The sequence below is a fragment of the Canis lupus genome, chromosome 10, assembly GCF_011100685.1.
Source record: "Canis lupus familiaris isolate Mischka breed German Shepherd chromosome 10, alternate assembly UU_Cfam_GSD_1.0, whole genome shotgun sequence".
NCBI classification, from domain to species: Eukaryota; Metazoa; Chordata; class Mammalia; order Carnivora; family Canidae; genus Canis; species Canis lupus.
In genome coordinates, this window is record NC_049231.1 from 26,735,719 (window position 1) to 26,762,120 (window position 26,402).

The window sequence follows — 26,402 nt, forward strand, 5'->3', positions numbered from 1 at the left end:
TATAGTTTATTACAATTTGAGAAGTTTAACAATGCCTTAAACCCCACATCGGTGACTTGCACACTTTAAACGTGAGGAATTGTACAGCGGTATCTGTATGGTATCTCAATAAAGCTGTTCCAAAAAACAAAACAGAGCCATTCTATAAAACAGCCAAGTAGCATCCTCAAGTGTCAAGGTCGGGAAAGACTGAGGTGACCTGAAGGCCAGATGCCATGGGGAGCCTAGACGGCTTCTGAAACAGGGAAAGGACATCGGTGACAGAGCTGGTGACATCGGAATAAAGACTGTGGTTTGCAAGGTTGTATCCCTGTGAATGTCTTCAATCTGGTAAATGCAGCCCAGTCGTGTTGGATGTTAATAGTAGGAGAATCTGGGTGGAGAGCACGTGGGAGCTGAGTCATCCTTATGACTTCTATAAGCCTAAAATGAGTTCTTTTTTTTTCCCCCCTAAAATGAGTTCTAAATAAAAAGGTAGAAAAAAATAGGAGGGAGGGAAGAGGGCCAAAGTCAGAGAGAGGTGACAACAGAAACAGAGATCAGAAGGAGGTCGGAACCTGCCACGTTGCCGGCTCTGAAGATGGAGGAAGGGGCCACAAGCCAAGGAATGCAGGGGTCTCTAGGATCTGAAAGAGGCAGGGGAACAGACTGTCCCCTAGATCCTCCAGAAGGGACACAACCCTGCCACCATCTGGATCTCCAAAGTGGAAGGTAAAAAAAATTGTGTTAAGTCCCCGGGATCACACCCTGAGCCAAAGGCAGACAGATGCTCAACCGCTGAGCCACGCAGGCGTCTCTGACGGCCTTCTTTAAGCACTTTACATGCAGTAACTCAGTTAATTTTCAGAAACCCCTCTGCTGAAGGACTATTACTGCTCTCATTTTATTATTTATTTTTTTAAAGATTTTATTTATTTATTCATGAGAGACACACAGAGAGAGGCAGAGACACAGGCAGAGGGAGAAGCAGGCTCCATGCAGGGAGCTCTATGCGGGACTCGATCCTAGGACCCCGGGATCATGACCTGAGCCAGACAGACACTCAACCACTGAGCCACTCAGGTGTCCCTATTACTCCCATTTTAGATGAAGAAACTAAGACACAGGGAGGTTAAGTAACTTCCCCAAGGCCACACAGCTGGAAGTGGGACTCTCAGCTGGGCAAGTGGCTACTGTGTGTGTGTTTAGCCAATGCCCTCACCACCCAGCTTCACCTTGTGTGCAAATTCTGACCCTAGGCTGTCCGTGATAAGCCCTTTGCACAGAGGATTTGGTTAACTTCATACCCTATAAGCTAGATGTTCTCATCATTCTCCATCTTACAGGCAAGGAAACTGAGACCCAGTGAGGCGGGGACAAGGAAAATGCTGGAGAGTGTTCTCCAAAGCTGCTGCTGGGGCCTGGGCCCCTCTCCTGCCCTCAGGTCCACATTCTCCATGCTCCCAAATGGGAATGGCATCTTCAGATGTCCCAGCACCCCCACATGGCAGAAGCCAAGGGACATCCCAGCCCCATTGTTCAGGCCAGGAAGCCACCCCCTCCCTTGATGGCCAGGGGAGGCGGTCTTGGGAGGAAGTTCCTTCCCAGAAAGATGAAGGCCCAGGGAGCAGGCTCTGGCTGGGCCCAGGACAGAAGACACAAGCCGGTCCTTTGACAAGGAGCTGGGGTGTGGGCTGTGCACCGAGTTTTCCTTATGAGAAACATTTTCTGGGAGGGGTAGAGGTGGACCCTGGACCCAGGGCAGCTGGTGTCAGCAACTGGGGCGGGGGTAAGGGGTTCTGGCTTAAGGCCTGGCCTCCTCTCTCTCTGGGCTCAGTGGTTTTCTTTGCTGTAACGTGAGAGTGGGCAGGGGCTCCCCTGGGCTCCCAGGGTTCTGCGAGCCTACGACCCCATGGGCAGGTGCTCCCCTGTTCATCCACAGCGATGCTTATTGGGGCATCCAGGCCGGGTCTGCTCCTGTATGTTCTGGAGGCAAGGAAGACGAGGCAGAGAGAGGTTAAGGTCACCCAGCCTGTGAGCATTCAGCTGGGATACATGCCCGGGAGTCAGACTGCTGGGCCCCCCAAGACCAGCAGCCACACCCACTGTCCTGTATCAGGGCTCACTCCCTCTTTCTGCCCTTCCCATCTTACCGACCCCCAGCAGCAGAAGGGTGGGACTGGATTAGGGATCGGGCTTGGGGAGTGATGGTCTTCCTGTGGGAGTTGAGAACATGGGTGTTGCTGGTGCTCTAGTCTCCCCATCTCCCCGCCTGGACCAGGGCTGCAGACTGTCCCCCGGGTTAGGGAGGGCTTCTCGGAAAGGGGTAGCATCTCAGTGGAGCGAGAGTGAGCATAAGCAGGTAAAGGAAGGGGGAGAGGGCATTCTGGGAAGGGCAAGCCCAGGTCGAAAGAAACGGAGGGGCGCCTGGGTGGCTCAGTTGGTTAAGTGTCTGACTCTTGATCTCAGCTCGGGTCTGGATCTCAGGGTTGTGAGTTCAAGGCTTGCACTGAGCTCCATGCTGGGCGTGGAGCCTACTTTACAAAAACAACAAAAAGTCCCCAAACAGGGGAGCCTGGGTGGCTCAGTGGTTGAGCACCTGCTTTCGGCTCAGGTGTGATCCTGGGGTCCTGGGATCAAGTCCCGCATTAGGCTCCCTGCATGGAGACTGCTTCTCCCTCTGCCTGTGTCTCTGTCTCTTTCTCTGTGTCTCTCATGAATAAATAAATAAAATCTAAAACAATCGGATCCCTGGGTGGCTCAGTGGTTTAGCACCTGCCTTCAGCCCGGAGCATGATCCTGGAGTCCTGGGATCGAGTCCCACGTCGGCAACCTGTATGGAGCCTGCTTCTCCCTCTGCCGGTGTCTCTGCCTCTCTCTCTCTCTCTCTCTCTCTGCCTCTCGTGAATAAACAAAATCTTTAAAAAAATACATCTAAAAAAACAACAACAAAATCCCAAAACAAAAAACAAAAAACCCACAAAGAATGGAAAATCTCTAGCTTGACTTTTCACTTCCAGCTCCCAGCTGTATTTTCTCAGGGCTGCTTAAGCCTGGGGGTGCTTTCCTCGGGTGGGGGTGGGGTGGGAATGGGGGTGCGGTGGGGGGCCTGAATTACCTCTGGCAGGGCTGTCTGTTCACCTGCGGGGGCGCCTTTTTGTACCTGTCTACCCCACTGGACTGTCAGGCACGTGTGGTTAAGGCCCCCGACTCAGGAGCCTAGCTGCCCTGCTCAGATCTGCCTCTGTCACTTGCCACTGTCACCTGGCCCAAGTCACTTCTTGTTACTCGTCTCAGTGTCACCACGGTCGTTGGTCTTATTGCTGACTCCTTCCGGCCAGACTCACATCACAAAAGGTTCATGGACTGAGTGTGTGCGGGAAGCATGGCCAAGGCACTGAGATTAGTACGGAGTGGGGTGGCCAGGTGGGAGCCGGGTAGTGGGCGTCCCTAGGCTGAGCTGTGGCCCTGGGGACCATCTGGGAACTGGCCAGGTCTGCAGAGGGTTCAGGAGATGCCAGAAATCCAGACTTGTGAAATCTCCCAAATTTTAAGGGAAGGCCAAATTCTAGAAAATGACTGGGGGTGGGGGAATCAAGGAAAACAGGGCTGGTGGGGCTGCCAGACGGCACCCCCCTCTGCTTTCTTACCTGCTCAGGTATGCAAATCAAGGATATGCAAATAAGTGCCTGGATTTGCATACAGCCCAGGGCAGAGGCAAAGGAGAACACAGTGTCCTCCAGCTTGCTCCTTCTCTCCCTCTTTGGGAGGAGTGGTCTTGAGGGGAGGGGGTTTTGTCTGTTTTGTTCATTGAGGGATCCATCTCCAGTAACTTCGCCTGCCCCCTGGCACACAGTGGGTGCCCATTATCTGTGGAATGAACAAGGGCATGATTAGAGGGGTAGATGATATAGAGAGGAAGGATGGTGGATCTCACTGGGGGGCTCAGTGACTGGGCCCAGCTCTTGGGGCCTCTCTTTGCTCACCTGGAGAGGGGGCACAGCTCGGGTCCTTTGGCAAGCACTTTGACCAAGTGTGCCAGAAACGTGTGTGACTCACTGACCCAGTAATTCCATTCCAGCCAAGGAGAGATCCCTAAATATGGAAAAAGAAAAACTTCCTGTGCAAAGATCTCCCAAAATACATGATTGATAATGTTGAAAAACTGGAAATCACAGAGATGTCCAACAATAAGGGAATGGCTAAATAAACTATGGAACTTCCACTGGACAAAATATTAGGCGGCCAATAAAAATGAAGTTCACACAAGAGGAAACAGAAACGAGGTGAGAGAGAGAGGGCCAACTAGCCAGAGGAGTGCCCACGCTATAATGGCAAGTCAAAAGGGCAGGATACTACCGTTTTGTTTTTTTTCTTCTTTTAATATACTGTATGATCTCAGCCATGTTTAAAAAAAGTCCCCAAACAAAAAACTATAGAAGGAAATACATCAAACCTTAACAATGATTGTCTCTGGGTGGCGGGGCTGTGGGTGGTGATTTTTCTTCCTTATTTTGACTTTTCTGCATTTTTCAGATTTTCGCAAGTGAACATGTATTGTTGCTTTTATAGTAAGGGCATTAAAAATGAGAAAGAATTCAGAGCTCAGGGGTGGGAGTCGATGCTGTCTAAGATCCGCCCAGGCCTCTGACAAGGAAGGTCAGACTCGCCTCCTGGGTGTCAGGGAAGCTTCTGGGCTTGGAGTTAGCAGCCTGAGTGTCAGAACCAGGGCCGCCTGTGTGACCCTGGGCAAATCTCTCCACCCTTTGGCACCTCAATGGCATCCCCTGTCAAATAGGGCCTGGTCCCCTATATCACATGAGTGGGGCAAGAACAGGACATCAGGGCCCTGTAAGGCTTTCTGGAATTCTCACCAAATGAACAGAAATGATACCTTTCTTCTCAATTCCTGGGAAGGCCAGTTCTGCTTTCAGACCCCTCAGAAAGTTGTCAGCATTCTTGCCAGGGAGCCCCAGGGAGTCTTTGCAGCCCCCAGAGGTACAGATGTTCCTGACTCATTTTGGAAAGTAGAACTGGGGTGATTTCCAGAAATGTATCACCAAGCGGGGGAGAAGCACTGCGGAGGTTTGGGGGGCAGGTGGTTAGAGGCCTGAGATCTGGTCCCAGCCCTTCCCCCCACAGCTGTGTGACCTTGGGCGAGTCACTCAGCACTCCTGGCCTCAGCTTCCTCTGTCATGGGCTCTGGACTCAGCGCTAAAATTCCTTGAACTCTCTCTTGAACCCAGGCCTTAGAAGCAGGGACCCTGTAGTCTGAGAGGCAGCTCCTGATAGCCTGGGGTCCCCAGAATGTCCCATGGGTGACCTCTGACCTCATTCCTTGTCATCATTTCCCAGGAGAGTGGGGGGTGGAAGGACATTCACTGGCTGGTCTCCGGAAGCTCAGTCGGCCGTGATGGGATTGTCCTCAGTTTCCCTCGGCCTCCTCTGTTGCATTTGACTCCTGAGAGGGTCTGGCATTGGGGGAAGGGTGAGCTGCTTCAGGGCAGGTAGTGTGTACACCGGAAAGAGCCCCCGTGTGCACGCAGCCTGGAGGAGTGCACACCACTCTCCCAGCCTGGGGGTGACAGCTGCCCTGTGCTGGTGCCTCAAGGACCCTCCAAACCTCAGACCTGGACATTCCCGGCCTTCTGCTCTGATGCATAGTAGATGTGTTCACATGAACCGGTCATGTCCCCATAAGATGCACATCGCAGACCTCAGACCTAATTATGATCTAATTAGCCATACGGTTACGTCCCCCAGGCTGGGCTTTCCACGGAGTCATTGCAAACATGAATCTTCACAACTGTTTTGTGAGATGGGCCCTAATGCTCTGCAGCACTTACAGATGGGGGATCGGAGGCTCAGAGAGGTTAAAAATCTCACCCAAGGTCACACAGTTGGCAAGGTGGCAGGACCAGGATTTGAGCCCAGGCCATCTGGCCCGAGTCCACACTTGTGACCATGATGCTCTGAGATCATTTAGCCTCTTCCAGATGCTGTTTTGCCAAATGAGAAGCTCAGCACAGGTCAGTGGCTTCCCAAGGTCACACAGCAAATTAGTGCAGAGCCCAGACCTGCTTCAGACTCCTGGACTTGGGGAAAGAGCTCTTTGCACAGGGATGCGAGTGGCTGTGTCATCCCCAGCTTCTGGGCCCAGCAGGGTGTTTGCCACACAGGCCGGTGGACAATGGGCTGATTGGATCCAACTAATTCTTCATTCATTCGCCCATCCACTGAGATCCTTCTGGGTGCAAAGGCCTCTGCCTGGCCCTGGGGGATAGAGATGAGCAAGACCCATCTGCTGCTCATAACGCAGGGACTTCCAGGAGGAGGGAACAGCTGAGATTTGGTCAGAGGGAGGAGGGAAGAAAGGGTGTTCTGAGTTTAGGGAACGGCTGATGCATTCGCAGGGGAGGAAACCCCATGGCTTCTGGGAGGTTGGTGAAGGGGAAGGAGAGGAGGCTGCTAGGGTCTGACACTACTGGGGCTAGTGGTGGGTGGTGGAGGGGGAAGGCAAATGGGGAGCCCAAAGGAGTCAGCCAGAGACTGAGAGTCCAACGCTGGGAGTCTGAGCCCCACCCCCTAGAAGGGGTGCAGGGAGGGGGGACCCAGTTTAGGAAAGGATGTGGTTCCTGACTTCTTGGGTCACAACTGGAAGGGGAAGTGGGGGTTGGGGCCGGGCTGGGTGGGGCTGAGGTCACAAGGCAGGAGTAACAATGGCAGAGCAGCACCCCTGTGGTGGCCTGGGGGGCAGCTCTGCAAGTGCTCCTTACTCAGAGGCAGGAAGGGGGAGAGGGAAGCAGACCTCACCTCTGGGGTTCTCTGACCTCATCTCCCTGTTCTCTTCCTCACTCACTTCCTCACTGGCTTTGTTTCTCGAATGTATCCAGCTCCTTCCTGCCACAGGCCCTTTGTACCTGCTATTCCCTCTGTCTGATATGACTCTCTTCTTTTAATCATTTGCCTCTTCAAATGGTACCTCCTCAGAGAAGTCTCCTGACACTTCTAAACTACATTGCCCCCTCCCCATCCATCTTCCCTCCCCCAACACCACTCGTTCATTATTGCCCTTATCCCTATGTGCCATTTCATGCCCGCTTGTTTACCTATTCACCATCTATTCCCCATCTCAGGACATAAGCTGAAGAGGACAGGGGCTTGGTTGATCTGGCTCATCACTGAATCCCCAGCTCCTGGGGACAGCGCCCGGGGCACAATGGGGCCTCAACAACATGGCACTGAGCACTCACTAGGTACTAGGCACCACTCTGTGGCAGTAGTTTATTTAATTCTGAAAATCCTGTGGGCAGGGGCCATTCCTGGGTTGGTGAGGCCTGAAGCTGAATTCATCTTGGGACCTTTAAGGAAAACATACATGATTAGGAAAATAAAATATGGACCTTACATGTGCCTGGGAATGGCTATGCACGTGAGGGGTGCTGGGCCTTCAAGTTCAAAGACTCTGCAAAGCTTGGATGCTATAAAGCTTTTACATCTGTTGAATATGTGAATGACTGGTTAGCTTCCAACAAATGCTTTACCTTCTCTGGGCCTCAGTTTCCCCTGTTTAGAGCATAGGGAGGTACCCTGAATGGGCGGGAGGGCAGCCCCCTCCCCCTTTTTTTTAAGATTTTATTTATTTATCCATGAGAGACACAGAGAGAGGCAGAGACACAGGTAGAGGGAGAAGCAGGCTCCCTGAGGGGAGCCCGATGCGGGACTCCATCCCAGGACCCCGGGATCACGTCCTGAGCCAAAGGCACTGCAGGCATCCAGGCAAGAGATCACAGCAGCCCGGATTAGGGTGGTTTGTGGAGGTGTGAGAAGCCGTTGGACCTGGATTATTTTGAACCTCCACCCAACAGGATTCTCCATGGGTTGTGTTCCAATGAGCTACTGCTGCTGCGTAACAAACAAACCCCAAACATAGCACCTTAAAACAATCCAAATCATTTCATTATTTCTCGTGGTTTCTGCAGCTCAGGAATTTGGGCTGGGCTCACGGTCTGGCTTGGGGTCTCACGTGCGTTTGTAGCCAGTGGTGAGAGCCGGAAGGGCAAGGCGGGGGCGGTGTGTGCTGGCTGGGTGTCTTTCCCCTCCTTCAGTACAGCCTCTCCATTTGGGCTGTGGGCTTATTGGGCTTCCCCAGAGCATGGCGGCCCAGAGCTCCCATGATGAGGGTCCCAAGAGAACCAAGCAGAAGCTACGTTGCATTTTCTGACCTAGCTTGGAAGCCACAGAGCATCGCTTCTGCAAATGCAAGTCTATCCAGATCCAAAAGAAGAGGAGCATCGGTGTTGCGCCGCCGTAAGAGTGTGTGGGATGGGAGACGCTGTGGTTCTCTCTGGAAAACGCAACCTGTCACAGACTGAAAAAGCAGAATCTGAGTGCTGTCACTGGGTGACGAGAACAAATGGCTCAGCCCCTTCACGCCTCCGTTTCCTCATCCATAAGGGGGAGCAGATACCGGCTACATCACAAGGTTGGGATTCCACACGAGCCACGCATCTCCCAGGGACGGGCCAGGGGAACTGAGCTGCCCCTGCCCACATTTGCTACGCTCTCTGCAGCCCCGGGGGTTCTCTTCCACAGAGAAGGTGGCGGTCTGTCAACCACCTGCCACCTGCCTGGGCCCGGGCTGCCCTCCTCGTGTGTGTGTCTGTACAGGTTTGCTCGTGTGTGCGCACCCATGTGCTTGGTGCCTGTGAGCGCATCCTTCTCCCAACCAGGCTGTGAGGGGCATCTCGGCCTCTGGCCCAGCAGCTCCCACAGGACACCTCACCTTGTCTGCCACAGCCAGACGCTCCTTGGGGCTAAGAATTCTTCTCAAAGCCAGGGATCAGGATGGCCCCCCTTGACCTCTCTCAGGCCAGGCCTGTCATGGTCACCTCCACCCTGCTGGGTCCCCTGATCCTCCTCGGGCCTCCTTCTCCAGGGTCCACGGGGCAGCAGAGTCATTCCAGATGCAGGTGTGGAATTCTAGGAAGGGCAGCGTTCTAGAACCAGAAGTTGGGTCGGTGATCACCAAGGCAAGCGCAAGGGGCACCAAGGAACTTTTAGGGCAAAGAACATGTCCTTTGTCCTGCTTGAGGGGGTGGTTACATGGCTGTATGTTTGAGGTCTGTCTCCCGCTGACTTTTATACCTTGCTAAGTTGACAATGACAACAACAACAACAACAACAAAACCTTTCCCGGTTCCTCATCTATTCAAGTGCTTGTCGAGCCCCTGCTGTGTGCCTGGCACTGTTTTAGGCACTGGGCCACAAAGCTGTGGGCAAAGCAGACAAAATCCCTGTCTTCACGGGGGGGGGGGGGGCACATGGGTCATAACTATGGGATATGTTGCCAGCAGTGATGCCAGGGGAGAATCAGAACAGCCTGGGAGCCAGGAGGGCCTGAGCTCATTTGCAGGCCATCAGCCACCTGTCCCCTCTCCACCAACACCTCCCAGAGGTCTCCCTTGGAGTCTGGTCTCCAGCAGCCCTGGTGGGGGCCGGTCTCTGGGAGAAGGGGGTAACCTGATGGGCTGTGCTTCCTGTCTCACCAGGGGAGGACAGCGGGACGAGACATGTGCCCCTGTGCTGCCACCTCAACGGCCAGACAAGGGGACATAAGCTCTTTCAGGTCCTCATGAGCACATCCTCGGCACACACAGGCTTGGGCACACACATTCCCCTCGGACATCGGTGAGCACACGCAAACACTGGGCTCGCCTGCGGGTGGGAGCCCACAGCCCGACTTTGCTGCCTGTTCTCTTTCAATCACATTCTGTGGCTTCCACATTCTTTGGGAGCACGCTCGCGGGGCACACACGCGTTGGTGCACACACCCACGTGTTACACCTTGGCTCTGCCGCACTTGTGGTAGGGGTTGGTGCTCAGTGCTCACTCTTCATGTATGTATCCTGTCTCTACCAGACAGCCCTAAGAGGCAGGTACGATCATGACCGCACTTATTTTAATTAATTATTCATGAGAGAGGCAGAGACACAGGCAGAGAGAGAAGCAGACTCCCTGTGGGGAGCCCGGTTTGGGACTCAATCCCAGGACCCCAGGATCACGCCCAGAGCCCATTGCAGATGCTCAACCACTAAGCCACCCAGGCGTGGCTCATGACCGGAATTTACCGATGGGGAAACAGAGGTCCTGGGGGGAAGGGTAGTTATCTTGCCTCAAATCTGCACCTGACAGTGGAGAGCCAGATCTGAAGCCAGGCCATCTGGCTCTGGGGTCTGGTGTTTGCGGCTCTCCAGAGAGACCCCCCATATGTCAGGGACACCCGTTCTCAGTGTGTCCTGCTCATCGGGAGACCCTGTGCCCCATGTGTGCATAGCACCTGAGAGTCTACCAAGCCCTCTCCCATCCTGAGACGGGACAGTGTTGGGTCTTACTCAAGGTCACACAGGGGTTGATGGCAGAAGCAGGACCAGACCCCATGTCCCTGCCTCCTGGGCTCTCGATCTCGCCCTGCCCTCCAGGACTGCCAGGGGCACCACCCTCTTGCCACACAGACTCAGGAATTTGCTGGAGAGCCGTGAGCAAGCAAGAGGAGTCGTGAGAAGGCAGGAGTGCATCACTGGGAAGGACGAGGAACCTTCCAAAGGAGACAGAAGATCCAGCCTGGGTTTGGGGGAGTTATGGAGGCAGAGGGGGAGCCCGAGGGACCAGAAGGTCCTGGCTTCTGAAGCCACTCTTGACACCGGGCCCTGCAGATGTGCCGCATCCAATCCTGTTTGATGGGGCTGGTTTGTCCCAACCAGAGGACGGGACCCTAGAATCTGGGTGCTCCCTCCACGACTCCAGGGAGAGCAGGGTCAAGGCCAGGGTTGAGGGAAATCTAAGCAGGGTACCTGTCTGGGGATGAGGAGTGTCGGCCCAGGAAGCACAGCTCCCAGCCCATCCTCCCTCTCTCCGTCCTCTGTAGGAGGCTGTGCCCGGCCAGGCATTGTTCGCAGGTTTAAAAATAAAGGCATCTTGGCCTGGGCCTGCTGGCAGAGGGGAGGAGGGGGTGGCCCTGCCCCAGGCCTCAAGGGCATCTGGCTGGAAAAGGAGGCCTCGCCCAGCTCCACCACCAGCATAGTTGGGAGTGTGGGGGGTCCCCAGAGAATCACCAACACCTCAGCTCCTGCAATGAGATGTGGGCAGATGGTACCTGGGTACTGGCTGCCCTGCCCTCACTCCAGCCACTCAAGGCTGCCCATCGCCCTCGCCAGAAGCTTCCAACAACCTGGGACCACTGGGGAGACATAAGTCTCCCCACAGCACCCTCTTTCCCCCACCGGCTGATAATACACACAGTAATACCTGTGTCCCAACAGCCCCGGTGGAGAAGATGCTATTGTTACCATTAAGCAAATGAGAAAATCGAGGCTCAGAGAGGGTTAAAACTTGTCCAAGGCCACATAGCTGGCCAGTGGAGGAGCTAGGGCTCAAACCCAGGTCTGTGTGACTCCCGAGTCAGGATCCCAACCAGGTGCCCCACTGTCCCTTGCCACTCCAGTGCTTCACCTCCTCCCAGGCTCCATTTCCAGGCTCTCCTTCTGGCCAGCAGAGGCAAGAAGCAGTCTATTTCTCCCAGGGGGTTCAGGAGGGAGGCAATGAACAGATGAGGAGCACTGGAGTGTGCCAGGGGCCCGGGGTGGGGCCTGATTTGGTGTCACTCTCTTTAATTCTTACACCAGGGGAGCCTGAGTGGCCCAGAGGTTGAGCATCTGCCCTTGGCTCAGGGCATGATCCTAGGGTCCTGGGATCGAGTCCCATATTGGGCTCCCCGCAGGGAACCTGCTTCTCCCTCAGACTCTCTCTCTGTGTCCCTCATGAATAAATAAAATCTTAGAAAAAAAAAAAAAAAGAAATTCTTACACCAAGCCCTTGCACAGGGGGATCATCTCCATTTTGTCGGTTAGGAAACTGAGGCCCAGAAAGACAGTCACTGTCGACGTGGGATTTGAACCGAGAGCAGCCTCAGCCCAAAGCGTTTTCCTTGCACTCAGTGTCTGAAGGGTTAATTGGAATCTCCAACATAGAGCACCACCTCCCCCCACCCCAACAGGGTTCAAGTATAAACCCAGAGGCGCTGAGGGTGTGGGTAGCTGGAGGGAAGAGTGTGATGGAGGGGGGCACGGTTGCTAGGGAACCAGCTCCCCCACTCCCCCACTCCCGAAGAGACAGTAAGTCAAGTCGGTAAGTCGCTGGAGCAGCCCGAGTGGGTTCCACTGCAGGATGCCCCCCCCCCCCCAGCCCCACCGCCACCCCACCGCCTGGGATGCGACCTGCAGGGCCCTGCCCTTTCCCAGTGGCTCAGGACTGCCAGCCTCCCCATTCCAGACAAGATCCGGTGATCCCTGTCCGCCCCCCAGGCCTCTGTCGAGGCTGGCACACCGGTGCTGGCACTGGAAAGCGACATTCCAGAGGCCCCCCGCGACTCCCTGCCAACCTCGGATTCTTGGCAGCGCAGGGGGAGGGCTGCGGTTGGGGAGGATTGTGGGTGGGAGGGGCCAGAGTCGGAACACCTGTCCACAGGATGTGAAAGGAAGCAGGCCAGAGACAGAGCCCCCCGCCCGCCCCTCTGGCCTGCTCACCCACACCCCAGCAGGAGCCTGGGCCGAGGGCAGGGGCTCAGACACCGGGTTCTTGAAAAGACACTTCCTCCTCAGCTGGCCAAGCTCCCCTTCCTACCTCCTATAAAAGATTATTCGCTTGCTGTGTGACCTTGGGCAGACAGCACGCTCTCTCTGGGCCTCCAAGCTCAGGAGAGGGCCGAATCAGGAGGATCTTGACGCGCCCTCCAGCAAACAGTGTTTATTATCCCAAGGTGCTGTGGCTTCAGTCCCCTCCCCGGGCTCCCTGATCCCTCTCCACGCGGCAGCCCACAGACCCCGTTCCACCTGAGTGAGGCAGCGGCTCCCCTGCTCGTCACCCCGGAGAGGGCATCTCCGGCTCGGGGAATGCTACCTGGCTTCTTCTGCCTCCTGACCCCTGCCCTCCCCTCTCCCTCCTGGGGTGGGGGGGGATCCTGGCCTCCAGACGGGCCCCAAACTCCGTCCCCAAACTCAGCAAGTCTCTTCTCTCCTAGGAGTCCGCCCTTGCCCCTCCTCTGGCCTGGAGGCCTCAGCCCCACCCAGCTCTTCTTCGAATAGTTCTTTCTGGTCATCCAAGGCCCAGCTCAAATGTCACCTCTCCGAGAGGCCTCCCCTGACCCTTCCTCTGAATCAGGGCCATCCACCCCACCCCAGTTTTGTGATCGTATCTCTCTGATTTATTTCCCTTATAACACATGTCATGTTCGAATCTTCGAAAACGATCCTGGCCATTTACTGCTCACTTGCTGATTGTCCTTCCTCCTCTGTACTGTCCACTCCGGGAGGGCAGGTCCACTCTTCACCCGGCGCTGGGCCCGGCATGCAGCCAGCACTCAGCGAACCACTAGAGCCCTCGTGGGTCTTCCTCGTGCCCCAGGCCCTTGGATCTTCAACATGTGCTTCTCCCCCGGAAGCTCACCTGCCCCTGCCTCCCTGGCTTGTCCCCATCCAGATTGGGGCTAAAATTCACAGGGACTCTTCCCTGGGCCCAGAGGCCCGAGAGGCAGGGCAGGCAGGGAGGGAAGACCCGTGGCCCCTGGTCCCCTGGCACCCCGTTCCCCAAGGGCAGGGGAGCAGCCTTGGACCTGGAAACCCCCTGGGTCTGGCTGCTGGGGCAGGCAGTTCCGGGGTGACCTCATCGCCTTGAAAGCAGGGCAGCAGGGGCAGGAAGCAGAGGACGCATCAGATGGGCTAAATTTAGAGCGTTTGATTCAGCTCAGGCGGGACAATATTCCTGGAGTCCCCATTGTTTGTGAGGGGCCAGAGGGCAGGCTGTCCATTGAATGGCTGGGTCTGAGCCATGCCAAGCTGTCTGGGCAAGCAGAGGTGGCGGGTGGGGGGCGGGTGGGGTGAGCCAGGCCCAGGGTCCTAGGGACAGAGTCAGGTGGGGTGGGTGCAGACTCTGGGGATGCTGCCCTGGGCAGTAAGACCCAAGATGGGAAAGAGATGCCTCGTAGATGAGGAAGGGGGCTCTTGGGTGGCAACTGCTCAGCTGGGTGACTGTCTCAGGACAGCCAAGAGAAGCCATTAGCCCCCCTCCCTAGTCTACCATTTTCCAGGCCAGGGGCCTGAGGCTCAGACCCAGGCAACGAGCTGCCCAAGGCCACCCAGATGCCCTGTGTATGTCCCGATTCCCGGCCTGGGTGGGCAGCCCTTAGCTGGGCCCGAGCCCATGGCCCTCTCACCGGGACAGGTGCCGTGGGCCCTCACCCTGGCAAAGGCCCTCTCCCAGCGAGGCCAGGCGGCTGCAGGGGGGACAGAGAAGAAGGTGGCTCTGCTCGCGCAGGCTCCAGAACCCGTTGCCATGGCAACCCAGGGTCCGAGCCTGCCCGCTCTGGAGGCGAGCCTGAAGCGGAGGACTTCCCCGGGTGAGTGGGCAGGGGCTGGGGCTGGCTTCTGACCCCAAGTGCCAGAGCCCAGGATGGGGCCAGCAGCCCCGCCTTGCAGCCTGGGCTCCTCACTCGGGCTAGGCCAGGGCTCCCTGGTGGTGTCCTGTTTCTGCACCCACACCTCATGCCCACGCTGTGGCCAGGCAGCCAAAAGGGGGTGGGGACTGTCCTGGATTCCAAGCCACCCCGGGAGGGAGAAGGAAGCTTTCCCCCCACCTTGAGTGCTGCAAGTCCTTCCTGCAAGTTGTGCTGAGGCTCTGGGAACTCCTTGGGCTATCTGCCTTGGAGATGGGGGAGGGGACAGGTTCCAATGGACCTGATCTTCCCGCTGACCTGTGACAGGCACAGGGAGAGGACCAATGATGTTCACTCGGGGTCCTGCCCTCTTTCCTCTTCCCAGCTCAGGGAGGGCCTTGGCAAGGAAGCCCAGGCCCCCTCCCCTGGCCCACAGCTCCAGGTAAGAACCTGGCATCTGAGCCAGGGTGGGGTGTGTCTGATGCCTCACATGGGGCAGCGGCTTCCCCTGTCCTTCTGGGCCCTGCCCACTGCCAGCGCCCGGGGTTCCAGACCCCCTCTCCCTTGAGGCCCACTGCCCTGCCCCGGGCGGTGGCCCAAGGCTGTTCTCTGCTCCTCTTGATTTCACATCATGACTCATGTTATCATGTTCTCAGGAGCTGAGTAACCACCTGAGTTATTTATACCCTGGCCTAGCAGGCTTCCTTCCCTCCTCCCAGAACTCAGGCAGGGAAGACTGGGAGGGGGTGGGGAGGAATCCGGGAGAGGGGGGATGTGGACTGGGAGAAGGCAGCTGAGCACCCCCCCACATCACCTCCCCTGGGGTACCACCCCCGTAAAGCACCCAAAAATAACCGTGACTATCCCAGCACAACAGGATGGGCCTGGATCTATGGCATCGATATATAGGTATTATGATGGTTTGGGGAGGGGGGAATTCCTTTCCCGAGCGAGTCACCCGTCTGGAAAAATAAAGAAGGAAAAAGCTGAAATTTTTTCCTTCCATCAAAACAGGAAGGAGCTGGGGGAGGTGGGGGGTGGATGGGGAGATGACGGGTGGAGGCTGAGATGCATCCTCTACCCTGCGGTGGTCTTCAGGGAGGGGAACCCCGGGGCGCCGGCACACGGGGCCCACTGCTCTGCGGCCGGCCCTGGGTGTCCCCAGTGTGGCCATTCCTGGCTGCCCAGGGACACTTTTATCCCCTCCCTCCCAGGCCTGTGTGTAGGACACACACAGATGTCCACGTGCACACAGACCTGTGTCCCTCCTCCTCCCTACCCCATCCCTCTCATACACACATCACACATCATACAGACACACTCGCTCACCCCCACATGCCCCACCAGATCCCACATGAGAAAAGATCTCACCCTGGGTGGGCGGGACTTGGGAGGTCTGCCTTCCTGACTTATTTGTTTTTCCCTCCCCTTGAGCACTGTCCTGGGAGTCCTAAACTCAAGTTCACCTCTGACTCTGCTCCAACAATGACCAGCAGGATGACCTTAGGCAAGTCACTTCTTCTCTGGGGCCTCCGTTTCTCGTCTGTGATAAAGCTACGGTCATTCCCTCATTCCCACGCTGCTTCCCTGGGGGGCAAATGGAGGGAACAGCCCCGTTCCAAGCGAGTGGCATCGGAACCAGGGCTCCCGTTTCCTGAGAGCTTTCTATGTGCTAAGCATATACAATCAGTTGCTAGATTAACCCCATCACCAAATGTGCTCATTCTAGAATTATCCTCATCTGCGGCCCAGAGGGCGGGGACGCCCCCAGGCTTACAGGGCTGGGGTGTGGTGGAGGTTGGTTTTGAACTCTGGGCTCTTCTGTACTGTTGGCATCCAAGGAGGAATGGAGGAGGTGCCGTCAGAGCCCCGAGGAGGAGGAGGAGGAGGAGGAGGAGGAGGAGGAGGAGGAGGAAGAGGAGGAGGAGGAGGATCTAGCTTCTCTGGCTCCATGTTCCCATCTGGGACCACTGACAACGCTGTGCCATCAGCAGGGACGTCGTGCCCTGGTGGCCAGGGGGCGCACCTGTGCCCAAGGAGCATTATGCCCACTGTGGTGGCTGTTACCATTCAGACGATTAGTCACTCCCACTGGGCTGCCCTGTTTGCTTATTGACTTATGTAAGCACCGCCCGAAGGTGTTTGTACCGTTCTCGGTCTTTCTGTCTTCCACCTGCCTGCCTCAGCCTGCATGCCCCTCAAGGGTAGGGGGCTCCAGAGAGGTGAGCTGGCAATGCAACACGCACTTCTTTGTGAGGGCAAGTCTGGGGTACCGGGCAGGGCATGTCTGCACATCCTCCCCACGATCAGATTGTGTCGGGACCCCATCCTACAGACGAGGAACTGGGGTCCTGGACTCTCCTCCTCCAGGCTCAACATTGGACAGGCCTGGGACGTCCCCTCCAGGAGCTGTAGCTCTGCAGCCCAGGGCACTGGTTCAATCTGGCTTGGCAACCCCCTGATTGTGTGAATCAGGGAAGTCACGGCACCTCCCCAGGCCTCAGTTTTCTCGTCTGTAAAATGGGGATAATATACTTTGCTCTCCCTGCCTGCTGGGTGGCTCAAGGGACTTGGTGTAAATGTTCCATCCATGGGCAATCGCGTTGCTCGACGATTTTCGACCGGTGCTTCTCAAACTGCTGTGCAAGTGAGTCACTGGGAGTCTTCTTAAAATGCCGAGTCTGACCTGGCAGGTCCGGGGTGGGTCTGGCCCTGCGTGCTTCCTCCAGGCCCCCAGGTGCGGCAGAGGCCAATCGGTGGACCACGCTCCGAGGAGCCATGGTGTGCATCAGACGACGATGAAAAGGTAGTGGCTGTGCCCTGTGCTGAGCATCTGCGCTGTGCCGGGCCCCGGGCGGGCGCCCCAGCACCCCTTCTCACATCTGGTCCTCACAGTAGCCACATGAGGCAAATGTACTGATCCCGGTTCACAGCTGAAGAAACAGGCGGCTCAGAGAGGTCAATGTCCTGCCCAAGGACACACAGCCAGTAACCGGCACAGCAGGGTCTCAAAGCCAAGCCCGCGGGGCTTACCCACCAGGGTTCTTGTCCGGGGACCCAAACCTGCACAGGCTTACAGTCCCTGCCCTCGAGAAGCTCATGGGCCTGGGGCGGGGGTGGGGGGGGTGGAGCAGCGGCAGCGGGACCTAGGATACATCCAGGACATGGAAGCATCCTCAAGTGGCCTCTAGGCAGCCTGAGAAGGGACAACTTGCTACTTCTGGGAACTCACTCCAGGGAAAGCTCCCCAGAGCGCAGTCGGGAAGGGTGAGGAAGTGGGAGAGATGTGGTTGGAGAGGAGAGTGAAAGGCACAGTGGGAGGGGGATCACCACAAGTAGAAGTGGTCTGGGGTAGAAATCAGTCATCCACTACTCCTTGTGAATCCACAGCCTCGCCCAGAACCTTTCCTCATACCCACCTGCCTCCCTCGCCCCCGCCCCCACACTCCCAGAGTCCCCGCTCCCCAGCAGGAGAGGGCTGGGGGTCCCTGCAGTTGGCAAAGCTGTCGCTCATTTCTGTCCCTGACTCACTGTGTGATCTTGGGCTCAGAGGTCCCCCCCGAACCCAATTGGCTTGTATTGCAGGGTCAGGGTCTTGAACACCGATGCTGTGTCAGGCTTTCTCCCAAAGGAGGGCTTCCTAACGGCTGGGGGAGGAGATGGGGACCCTGGTGGCAAGCTGAGCAAAGGGAGGGGTAATGACCATCCATAACCTGCCATCTGTGTCTCCTTTCTAGCAGTCTCCCCTGTCCAGGGTCAGCCGGCCAGGGTGGGGTGCCACTCATGGCAGAGGAGGAGCCTCCTTCAGCCAGGGGTCCAGCCCAGTGCTCACCAGAGGGCCCTCACCAGGCAGAGGTCTAGTGAGGCCAAAACCAGTGGCTGAGGGAGGGCGGGGCCCAGGAGGACTGGGCAGCTATGTTTCATCCAGAGAGTGATGCCGGCACCAGGCTGCCCAGTTTCAAACTCCAGCTCTGCCCTCACTCATCCTTGACAGTGCCAAAGCCGCTCCAGGCCTCGGTTTTCCCATCTGTAAAATGGGGTTGACATAGCTCCTCTCTCATAGGCTGGTTGTGAGGCCTAACTGGGTGAATATACCTGAAGGCCTGGGCTCATGTCTCTCAGGAACATTGAGGACAAATCTGTGGCTTTATCACTGTGGTTAGCTTCCCACCCTTCTGACGGACAAATCATGTTTCCTGCAGTCACGAATATCCTCCTCCGGAGAGCTGGTGAGGGCCTGGTGCTGCTGTACCCCCACCAGGAGGGGCTGCCTGCCGCCTGCCCACCCCTTTCTCCCTCCTGCCCTATCCCAGGTGAATCTTCAGAGCACAGCGGCAAGGACTCCCTGATTTGGAAAGGGCCCGCTAACCCAGATCTAGTACACAAGCTCCCACCTACAGGGCTGCAGATGACCCGCCCCCCTACCGCCCTGAGGAGGTGGACAGGTCTTGGGGGCCCACCGCCTCCAGCCCTGCCCAGCCTCCTCCATGCAGCCCACTTTAATTTTCTGCATGGAAAGTGACATGAAACACTGGGCAACTCCGATCCAGGCCACACAGGGAGTCATCATGTAATGGGGAGATGGCAAAAGTGGGGGCTTTGGCATCAAGGCTCTGGATTCAAATCTTGACACACCCGCTTCCTCGCTGGGTGATGCTGGGCAAGCAAGTATCCTTCTCGGAGTCTCAATGCCCCGCCCCCAGGTATGAACAAGGGAAGAACCCCAGCCCCGCAGGAGGTGGCCTTGCTCCTTTGGTGGTGGAGTGGTGAGATTGCTACCCTTTCCTCAGGCAGAGTGCTTGGCCCCCCACGAAGGCTCTGTAGGGGAGGTGTCCCGGTTACCAGGGGCCCAGCCTGGGAGCAGCCAAGGGTGCAGTAAGGATGAAACTGCATCTTTCTAGGGAAAGCCGACCAGCACCAGCTCTGGGGACGGGTCACCTCCCAGCCCGTTTGGGGGTGGGGGCGGGGGCTCTGCTCCATTTCCAGCCAGCTTCCAGGACAGGTAGATCTGAGCTGTCCCGTCCAAACATCCTCTTCCTTGTCTGGAGACTAGAAAAGCTAAAAATGCATTGCTCAGCCCCAGGAAAACAAACACTGAGCTTCCCTTGCCTTTGTACGCAGGACACGAGGCCCAAGGCTGCAGAGGCCGCGCAGTAGGCTCCCCCAGCCTGCCCCAGGCCTGGGTGTCTGTCTGTCTGTCTGTCTGTCTGCCTTCCTGGGGTCTCTCCTGCCTTCCCGGTACTCACAGCCACAGCGGCACAGCCTCACCAGTGTGTGGGCGTCTCCAACAGGAGCGGTGGGGGCTCTGTGTGGCGACCACCGCTCCCTTCCAGGTGATGTGCCTGTAGCCTTCGCAGCCTGGGGATGCTCCTCCCCCAGGCCTGTCTCCTGAGCGCACAGGTGGGTGTGTGCGTGTGCGCAAACGCCTGCAGCTGGAGCGATTATATCGCTCAGCCCCGCAACCAAGCCAAGCTTTCGACGCTGAGGATGTGTTAACTCCCTGGGGTGATCACTCTTGTTATCCACATTTTATAGATGAGAAAACCGAGGCTCAGAAAGGTGACGCTCAAGGTCACGAGCTAGTAAATGGTAGAGCAGGCCTTGAACCCCAGGCAGTCTTTGCTGGGAAGCCTCGTCCCCTGACCCACCCCCACCCCACCCCCTCACCCCGCAAACCTCCAGTTCCTCAACCACCAAAGGAGCACCAACGTTACAATACCTCCCTCCCTGGGTGAGGGTGACACAGGCCCAGGCCTCGAGGCCGGGGCAGCGGGGGCAGGGCAGTGAGGGGCCCTGGGCCAGCTGACCTAAGCTACCCGTGTGGGGGCAGATATGTACTTTGCCATCCTACAGCCTGGGGCTGGGGCCCCAGGCCATTTGTCGCTTGGCCTTGGACTGTCCCCAATTTGGAGCCTGACTTCCTCTGGCCATCAAGCTGGGGAAAGCAGGCTTGCCTGGCACGGGTGCTGCTAGGGCTCTCTTAGGAGAGCAGGGATACCCACTCTGCACTGGAGGGCCCAAGTCTGTCCCCGGGATGGAAGCCAACTCCTTCCTTGGCCCTGAGCCCCCACTCCCAGGGTATGAGATCTTTTTGATGGAGGACAGCTTAGACTGCTCTAGACACACAGTCCAAAAAGCCCTGGCCTTGGGCAGGCCCCTCAGCAATTAGCTGAGGGCTGTGGCCACTTGGCTTTCTGCTGCGTTCAGACTTTATCAAGGGGGTGGGGAGTGAGAGTCATAGGGTGTGGCCCCCAGCCCACAGGACCAGCTCCCAGACCTACTGGAAAGCCTGGTTCCTAAGGGTCCCAGGGTCAAAGATGGGCCGGGGTCTTTCCAAGTCTGTGAGGTGCCTCTGTGCATCTGGGTTCAGAGGCTCCTGTTACAAGCCCCTCCCCAACCCCTTTCACCCCTGAGGCAGAGCCTGGCATCTTTGCACCGAAAGGCAAAAGGCCGGGACTCAGAGGAAGAAATAGGCAAGATATGTACTCATTTATTCATTCCTCTAGCAGACATTTATTGAGCAACTGCTGGGAGCTAGAATCAGGCCCTTGTTCACCTGGATCTCAGTCTAGTGCTAGACTGATAAACGGGCAATGACAACACGAGGGAAACACAAGTTTCCACTTGCTGTGGAAACCCAGAGCAAGTACCAAGCCCAGGGGGCTTCCTGGAGGAGGTGCTAAGTCTTAGGAAGAAAAGAAGGAGGTGTTCTTTAGAGAACTGCTCGTATAGAAAGACCCCCCCACATTGGCATGGTGTCTACAAGGAGAGGGTACGGGGGGGGGGGTGTCTCTTTAGCATGGCATTCAGGCTGGGAGCCCTGTGGTTCCATCTGTCTCTTCTGTCCCCGTCTTGCCATTTCCAAGCAGTGCACAAAGACCTCTGGACTGTAATGATTTGTGTCTATCCCACTTAGCAGCCTGGTAGGTCCCAGAACCCCAGCTCTGGGTCTCCTATATTACATTTCCACCTCGGGCCTGCAGTAAGGATGGGTGGGTGCTCAATGATGCTGCTCCTAGTAGCCTCCCTCCCCTTTGCCTCCCTCCCCGGAGGCTGAGCTGTGTGTTCCCTCCTTTGTGCTCCCACAACACTTTGTGCGTAAGTCAGAACTCATGTCCGTACAGCACTTTCAGTTGGCAAAGCACTTTTACATATGTTGTGTTTGATGCTCACAAGTGTAAAATGTGTCATAATTATCATCGTCAATCAGTCAGCACCTGCCAAGAGGCAGCATAGCATGGTGTTAATTTAAGCGTGCGGGCTCCACAGCTGGAAGGCTTGGGTTCCAGTCCAGTCTCTACCACTTACCGGCTGTGTGACCTTGAACAAGTTGCTTAACCTCTCTGTGCTTCAATGTCCCCATTTGTAAGATAGCAGTAACATACTTCACAGGAGCACCGAGAGGCTACCTGCGGAGTAAGAAGAACACTGCTGATTACACACACAGGGTTGCCTCAATAGCCGTCATCTCATCTCTTTTATAGATAAGGACACAGAAGGTCAAGGTCAACATCACCTGGTGTCCTGTGGTTTTTATCTCTAAGTCTTTAGACTTCAAATCTTGTGTTTTGGGATTACCTTCCCACCCTCCCACCCCCAATCTCCCTTGTCACCCTGTCTCCTAATTTATCTGTTTACGCATCTGTCCTTCTGGATCGGGGCTCCTCCAGGGCAGGAGCCTGTATTAGCCTTGTGCTGTCCACTTGGGCCCGGAATAGCACGTAGCTGCTGGGGAACACTCAAACCCTGTGTTGAAGGGATGACGCGCTCCATGTGCCAGGCATCCTGTGCAGTCCTTCCAGATGGATTATCTCATCTGAGCCTCTAGACCACTCTCTGAGGTAGTTACCAATTCTACAACCGTAATGAGGTACAATAAAATACATGGGTCAGTTTTGATATATGTACATACCCAGGGAACTCATCATCACCAGCCACACTGACCAACATTCCCATCACCATTAAGACATTCCCAGGCCTCTTTGAAATCCTTCCCTCCCTCCAGTTATAGACTTATTTCTAGTTTATAGGGGAGGAAACCAAGGTCTGGAGAGGTTAGGCTTCCCAGAGACACCTGACCAGCAAGTGGCCACACCAGGATCTGAACCAAGGTGACCTGCCTGCAGCCTGCCTTGTGGCCACTGTGCCATGCTGCCTGGGCAGTAATGGGTACAGGTGGGTACTCGAGGCTGCTTGTAAAGAGGCCCAACTGGGAAGTCCCCCCTCCTCTGCGCCACCTTTGCTCAGGTCCAAGAAGATGGCTTATGAAGAGACAGCCGCTGTCCCTGTCTCAGTGACTGAGGCATGAGGAGCAAGCTGGCACCCCAGAGGTTATGTCTGGGTACCAAGGGCAGAAGACACAGACAGTACAAGGGGACCAGATAAAGGTGTCCTACAGCCAGAAGCCAGGCGATGCAGTGAGCCTGCGGGTCCCGTGGTGGGTGCTGGGCTGGGCGGGCATGCGTGTGACTCTGTGACTGTGACCGTGTGACTGGCTGCGGAAGGCAGGGGCCGCAGCCGCTGTCGGAGCTGGGGGTGGAAGGCGTTAACTGTGTGAATGCTGGCGTGGGTGTGTGTGTGGGGGGCCGGGCCTCAAACCCGGGGGCTGAGGTAGGTAGTAAACATCAGGATGACTGTAGGATTGTGATGGCGGCCCTGCAAGGATGCTGCAGGGTTGAGGGGGTTTGTGTGACTTTGCAGTTCAACAAATTCAAATTCAGCCAATGCTGGCAGTGCCTGTTGTGTGCCAGGCAACCAGCTAGGAGGCGGAGACATAAACCCCGCTTTTCTGCTGAATGGTACTGGCAGCAGGGGTCTGTGTGGTCACCTTGTGGCTGGGTGCTGTCTGCCCTTTCCCGCCCTTTTAGGTCCTCCCAAGAACCCTATCCTGCTTTGAGGCTGGATGGAAGAGCACAGAAAGGAAGTGACTTGGCCAAGGTGACCCAGCTCCTCAGCACCAGGGCAGGATGGGATCCAAGCTGCCCAGCCTGAGTCCTTCACAGCTAGACCATGCCCCTGTCGGGGTGCAAGCGCTGTCCTGGGGCTGCAGGCTTGGACTCCTGGCGGTGGCCCTGGAGACAACTCCCCAACCACGTGGGCTAGAAATCAGGCCACGGTCACTGTGCTAAGGGGCGGGGCGCTAGGTCGCCCCTAGTTCTCCCCTCCCCAGGGCCAGATCCTGGACTGGGGGTGCTGCCGGGCTCTTAGAGACCCCTGCGCGCCCCGCCCCCGCCTCAGGCCCTCCCGGAGCTCCCCCCCCCCTTCCCGGTGCTGACTCCCGGCCAGAAGAGGAAAGGCAGTCTCCACCCACCTCTAGCGCTCTCCCTTCTCCTTTATAAAGGCCGGAACAGCTGAAAGGGTGGCAACTTCTCCTCCTGCCGCCGGGAGCAGCCCGCCTGTCTCCCCGCGCACCCGCAGCCTCCCCCGCTGCCTCCCTGAGGGCTCCCCTCCGGCCGCCAGCGCCCATCTTTCATTCCCGAGATAGAGATATTTTGCGCACACACACAGACACACACGCGCAAAAAAGGGAAAGGAAAAAAAAAAGGCCCACCCTCCAGCCTCGTTGCAAAGAGAAGCCGGAGCAGCCGCAGCTCACAGCCCGCAGAGGACGCCCGGAGCGCTGAGCGCGCGGACTGACGGACCGACGGACTCGCGCCGCGTCCACCTGTCTGCCGCGCCCGGCACTGCGCGCAGCGGGCACGCCGCGAGCGCGGAGCAGCCGTGCCCGCCGCCCGGGCCCCGCGCCAAGGCGCACACGCTCCGGCCCCCCCACCCGGCCCGGGCGGGAGTTTGCACCTCTCCCCGCCCGGGGACTCGGGCCGCCGCTGCAAAGCCAACTTTGGAAAAAGTTTTTTTGGGGAGACTTTGGCCTTGAGGTGCCCAGCTCTGCACTTTCCGACTTCGGGGGCCTTTCCAGAAAATGTTGCAAAAAAGCTAAGCCGGCGGGCAGAGGAAAACGCCTCTAGTCGGCGAGTGAAGACGAACCATCGACTGCCGTGTTCTTTTTCCTCTTGGAGGTTGGAGTCCCCTGGGCGCCCCCACACGGCTAGACGCCTCGGCTGGTTCGCGACGCAGACCCCTGGCCGTGGATGCTCGCTCGGGCTCGGGATCCGCCCAGGTAGCGGCCTCGGACCCTGGTCCCGCGCTCAGGCCCTCCCCAGCCCCTCAACGACGGAGCCGGGGCCGGGGGCGGCGGCGCCCGGGGGCCATGCGGGTGAGCCGCGGCGGCGGCTGCAGCGGCCTGAGCGCCTGAGCGCCGCAGACCCGAGCCGAGCCCACCTCCCTCCCCAGCCCCCGCCCCCCACCCTGGCCGCGGGGGCGGCGCGCTCGGTCCACGCGTCCGGGGCCCCGCGGGGCCGGGCCCGGAGTCGGCATGAATCGCTGCTGGGCGCTCTTCCTGTCTCTCTGCTGCTACCTGCGTCTGGTCAGCGCCGAGGTGAGTTGCGACGGCGGCCGGGGCTGGTCGGCTTCATTCATTACCTCCCCCTCCCCCCCCCCCGCCACCCCCTCCCCTCCCTGCAGTGAACTTTGGACCCTTGCAGCCCACGGGCCTAGCGCCGGGCGCTAGGTGACCTCCGAGGGCTGGGACGCGAGGTCCGGGAGGTGCCGGGCTGTGCGGGGAGGGGGCGGGGGTAGCTTTCTTTCCCAGGGCCGATCCTGGATCTCTGGCCCTTTCGGCGTCGGGGGAGGGTGTGTGTGGCCCCGTCCCCCACCCCTCAGGAGCCCCGAGGGAGAGAGGGTGGGGGTGGTGCCGAGGGCGCAAAAGGCTGCGCGTTCTCCGAGCCCACTTTGGTTCCAGCTTAGGTTCTGTCCAGGACCCGGCTTGCGCGGGAGGTGCGCGCTCGCGCACCGGTGGCAGCCACGCCACCCTTCCGCGGGGGGTTGCCTCCCCACCCCGGCTGGGGCTCCGGGTCGGGACGGGCGCCCTCGGGCCAGCGCAGGGCATGCCCGGCCCTAGAGCGCAGTCCGGCAGCAGCTTGCGTCTTGGGGGCGGTGGGTGCCGAGAGCGCGGGCGGGCGAGCGATCGAGGTGGGGAGAGGTTTGGGGCACTCGGGAATTGGGGAGGAGTGCGGCTTTTAAGGAATCCAGCCCTCGGGGCGGTGTGTGCCCCAGGCCCCGCCAAACCTGCGCCCGCGCCCTGCGAGAGGGAGCGCCTCTCCCCCGCTTGCAGGGTGCGGAGCGCGCCTGTAAAAGCGTAGCTGCAAGGCAGGTGGGGTGTAGAAACGTCTGCGGGAGCTATCAGGTCGGATCGGTGCCCCTACCCCTCCCAGCCACACGTAGCAGTGAGTTGGCAAGTCCACCCGGAATCCAGGTGGGAAAGGGGGCGGGGCAGGGAGGAAGCGCGAGGTGGAGGGGAGGGAGGGCGGCGGGGAGCGCGGCGAGCCTGGGTCCCGTCCCGCCTCCGCTCGGCCGCGGCCGGAGCCCGCACCTCGCCGGCGCCCGAGGAGGGCCGGCCCCTCCTGGCGTCTAACGAGGCGCAGGAAGGCGGCGGCGGCGGCGGCGGCGAAGGGGTTAAGGTGAAGGGCTCCGCGGCCGCGGCCAGACCTTGGGCCGCCGCCAGCGCAGGTTGTTTTGACCACAGAGGAGCCGTCGCCGTCTCCTTTTGTTCTCGGGGCTCCTCGAGGGCCGCCGGCCGCCCGCCCTGGGGCCCCGCCCTTCCGCGGCCAACCCCCCGCGGTCCGCACCCGGGAGGGAGGCCGCAGGGCTCGGCCCGGCAGCCTGCAGGCCCCTCCCGACGCCCCCTCCTCTCCGGTCTGCAGCCCCCGGCCGCGGCCAGCTGTTGGGGAGGGGGGCGCCGGCCGGCCCCAGCTGCCGCCTCGTCGCGCCGCGCCTCGCCTCGCCTCGCCGCGGGGCCTGGGGGCCGGGCCCGGTGCCAGGGCGTCCTGGGAACGGCGGCGCCCCCGCCGCTGCTCTCCGCAGCCCACCCCGCCCGGCC

At 58.2% G+C, this 26,402-nt stretch overlaps 2 protein-coding genes across 8 annotated transcripts in view; one reads left to right on the forward strand and one right to left on the reverse strand.

Moving 5' to 3' along the window:
• Positions 1–26,402, reverse strand: part of LOC102152176 — a 26,526-nt gene continuing 124 nt past the window's right edge. The window contains exons 2-10 of one of the 7 annotated variants that reach the window (XR_005365577.1): positions 21,776–21,876; positions 8,765–8,978; positions 8,205–8,350; positions 7,089–7,340; positions 5,310–5,450; positions 4,874–5,056; positions 3,966–4,074; positions 3,630–3,849; positions 17–373 (exon numbers count right to left, since the gene is read on the reverse strand). Coding sequence is in view for 5 of the 7 variants with exons in the window: in XM_038550530.1 (XP_038406458.1) it covers positions 14,139–15,107 (969 nt within the window). In the remaining 2 variants the exon portion in view is untranslated. Of the gene's footprint in view, positions 374–3,629; positions 3,850–3,965; positions 4,075–4,873; positions 5,057–5,309; positions 5,451–7,088; positions 7,341–7,916; positions 8,351–8,764; positions 8,979–12,363; positions 12,379–13,306; positions 15,445–21,775; positions 21,877–26,402 lie in introns of those variants that run through there. The other 6 variants (XR_005365578.1, XM_038550528.1, XM_038550530.1 and 3 more) reach the window with 6 other exon arrangements.
• The window catches only part of PDGFB (platelet derived growth factor subunit B), an 18,333-nt gene continuing 16,770 nt past the window's right edge, over positions 24,840–26,402 (forward strand). The window contains exon 1 of the mRNA NM_001003383.1: positions 24,840–24,902. Coding sequence (NP_001003383.1) covers positions 24,840–24,902 — 63 coding nt within the window. The remainder of the gene's footprint in view (positions 24,903–26,402) is intronic.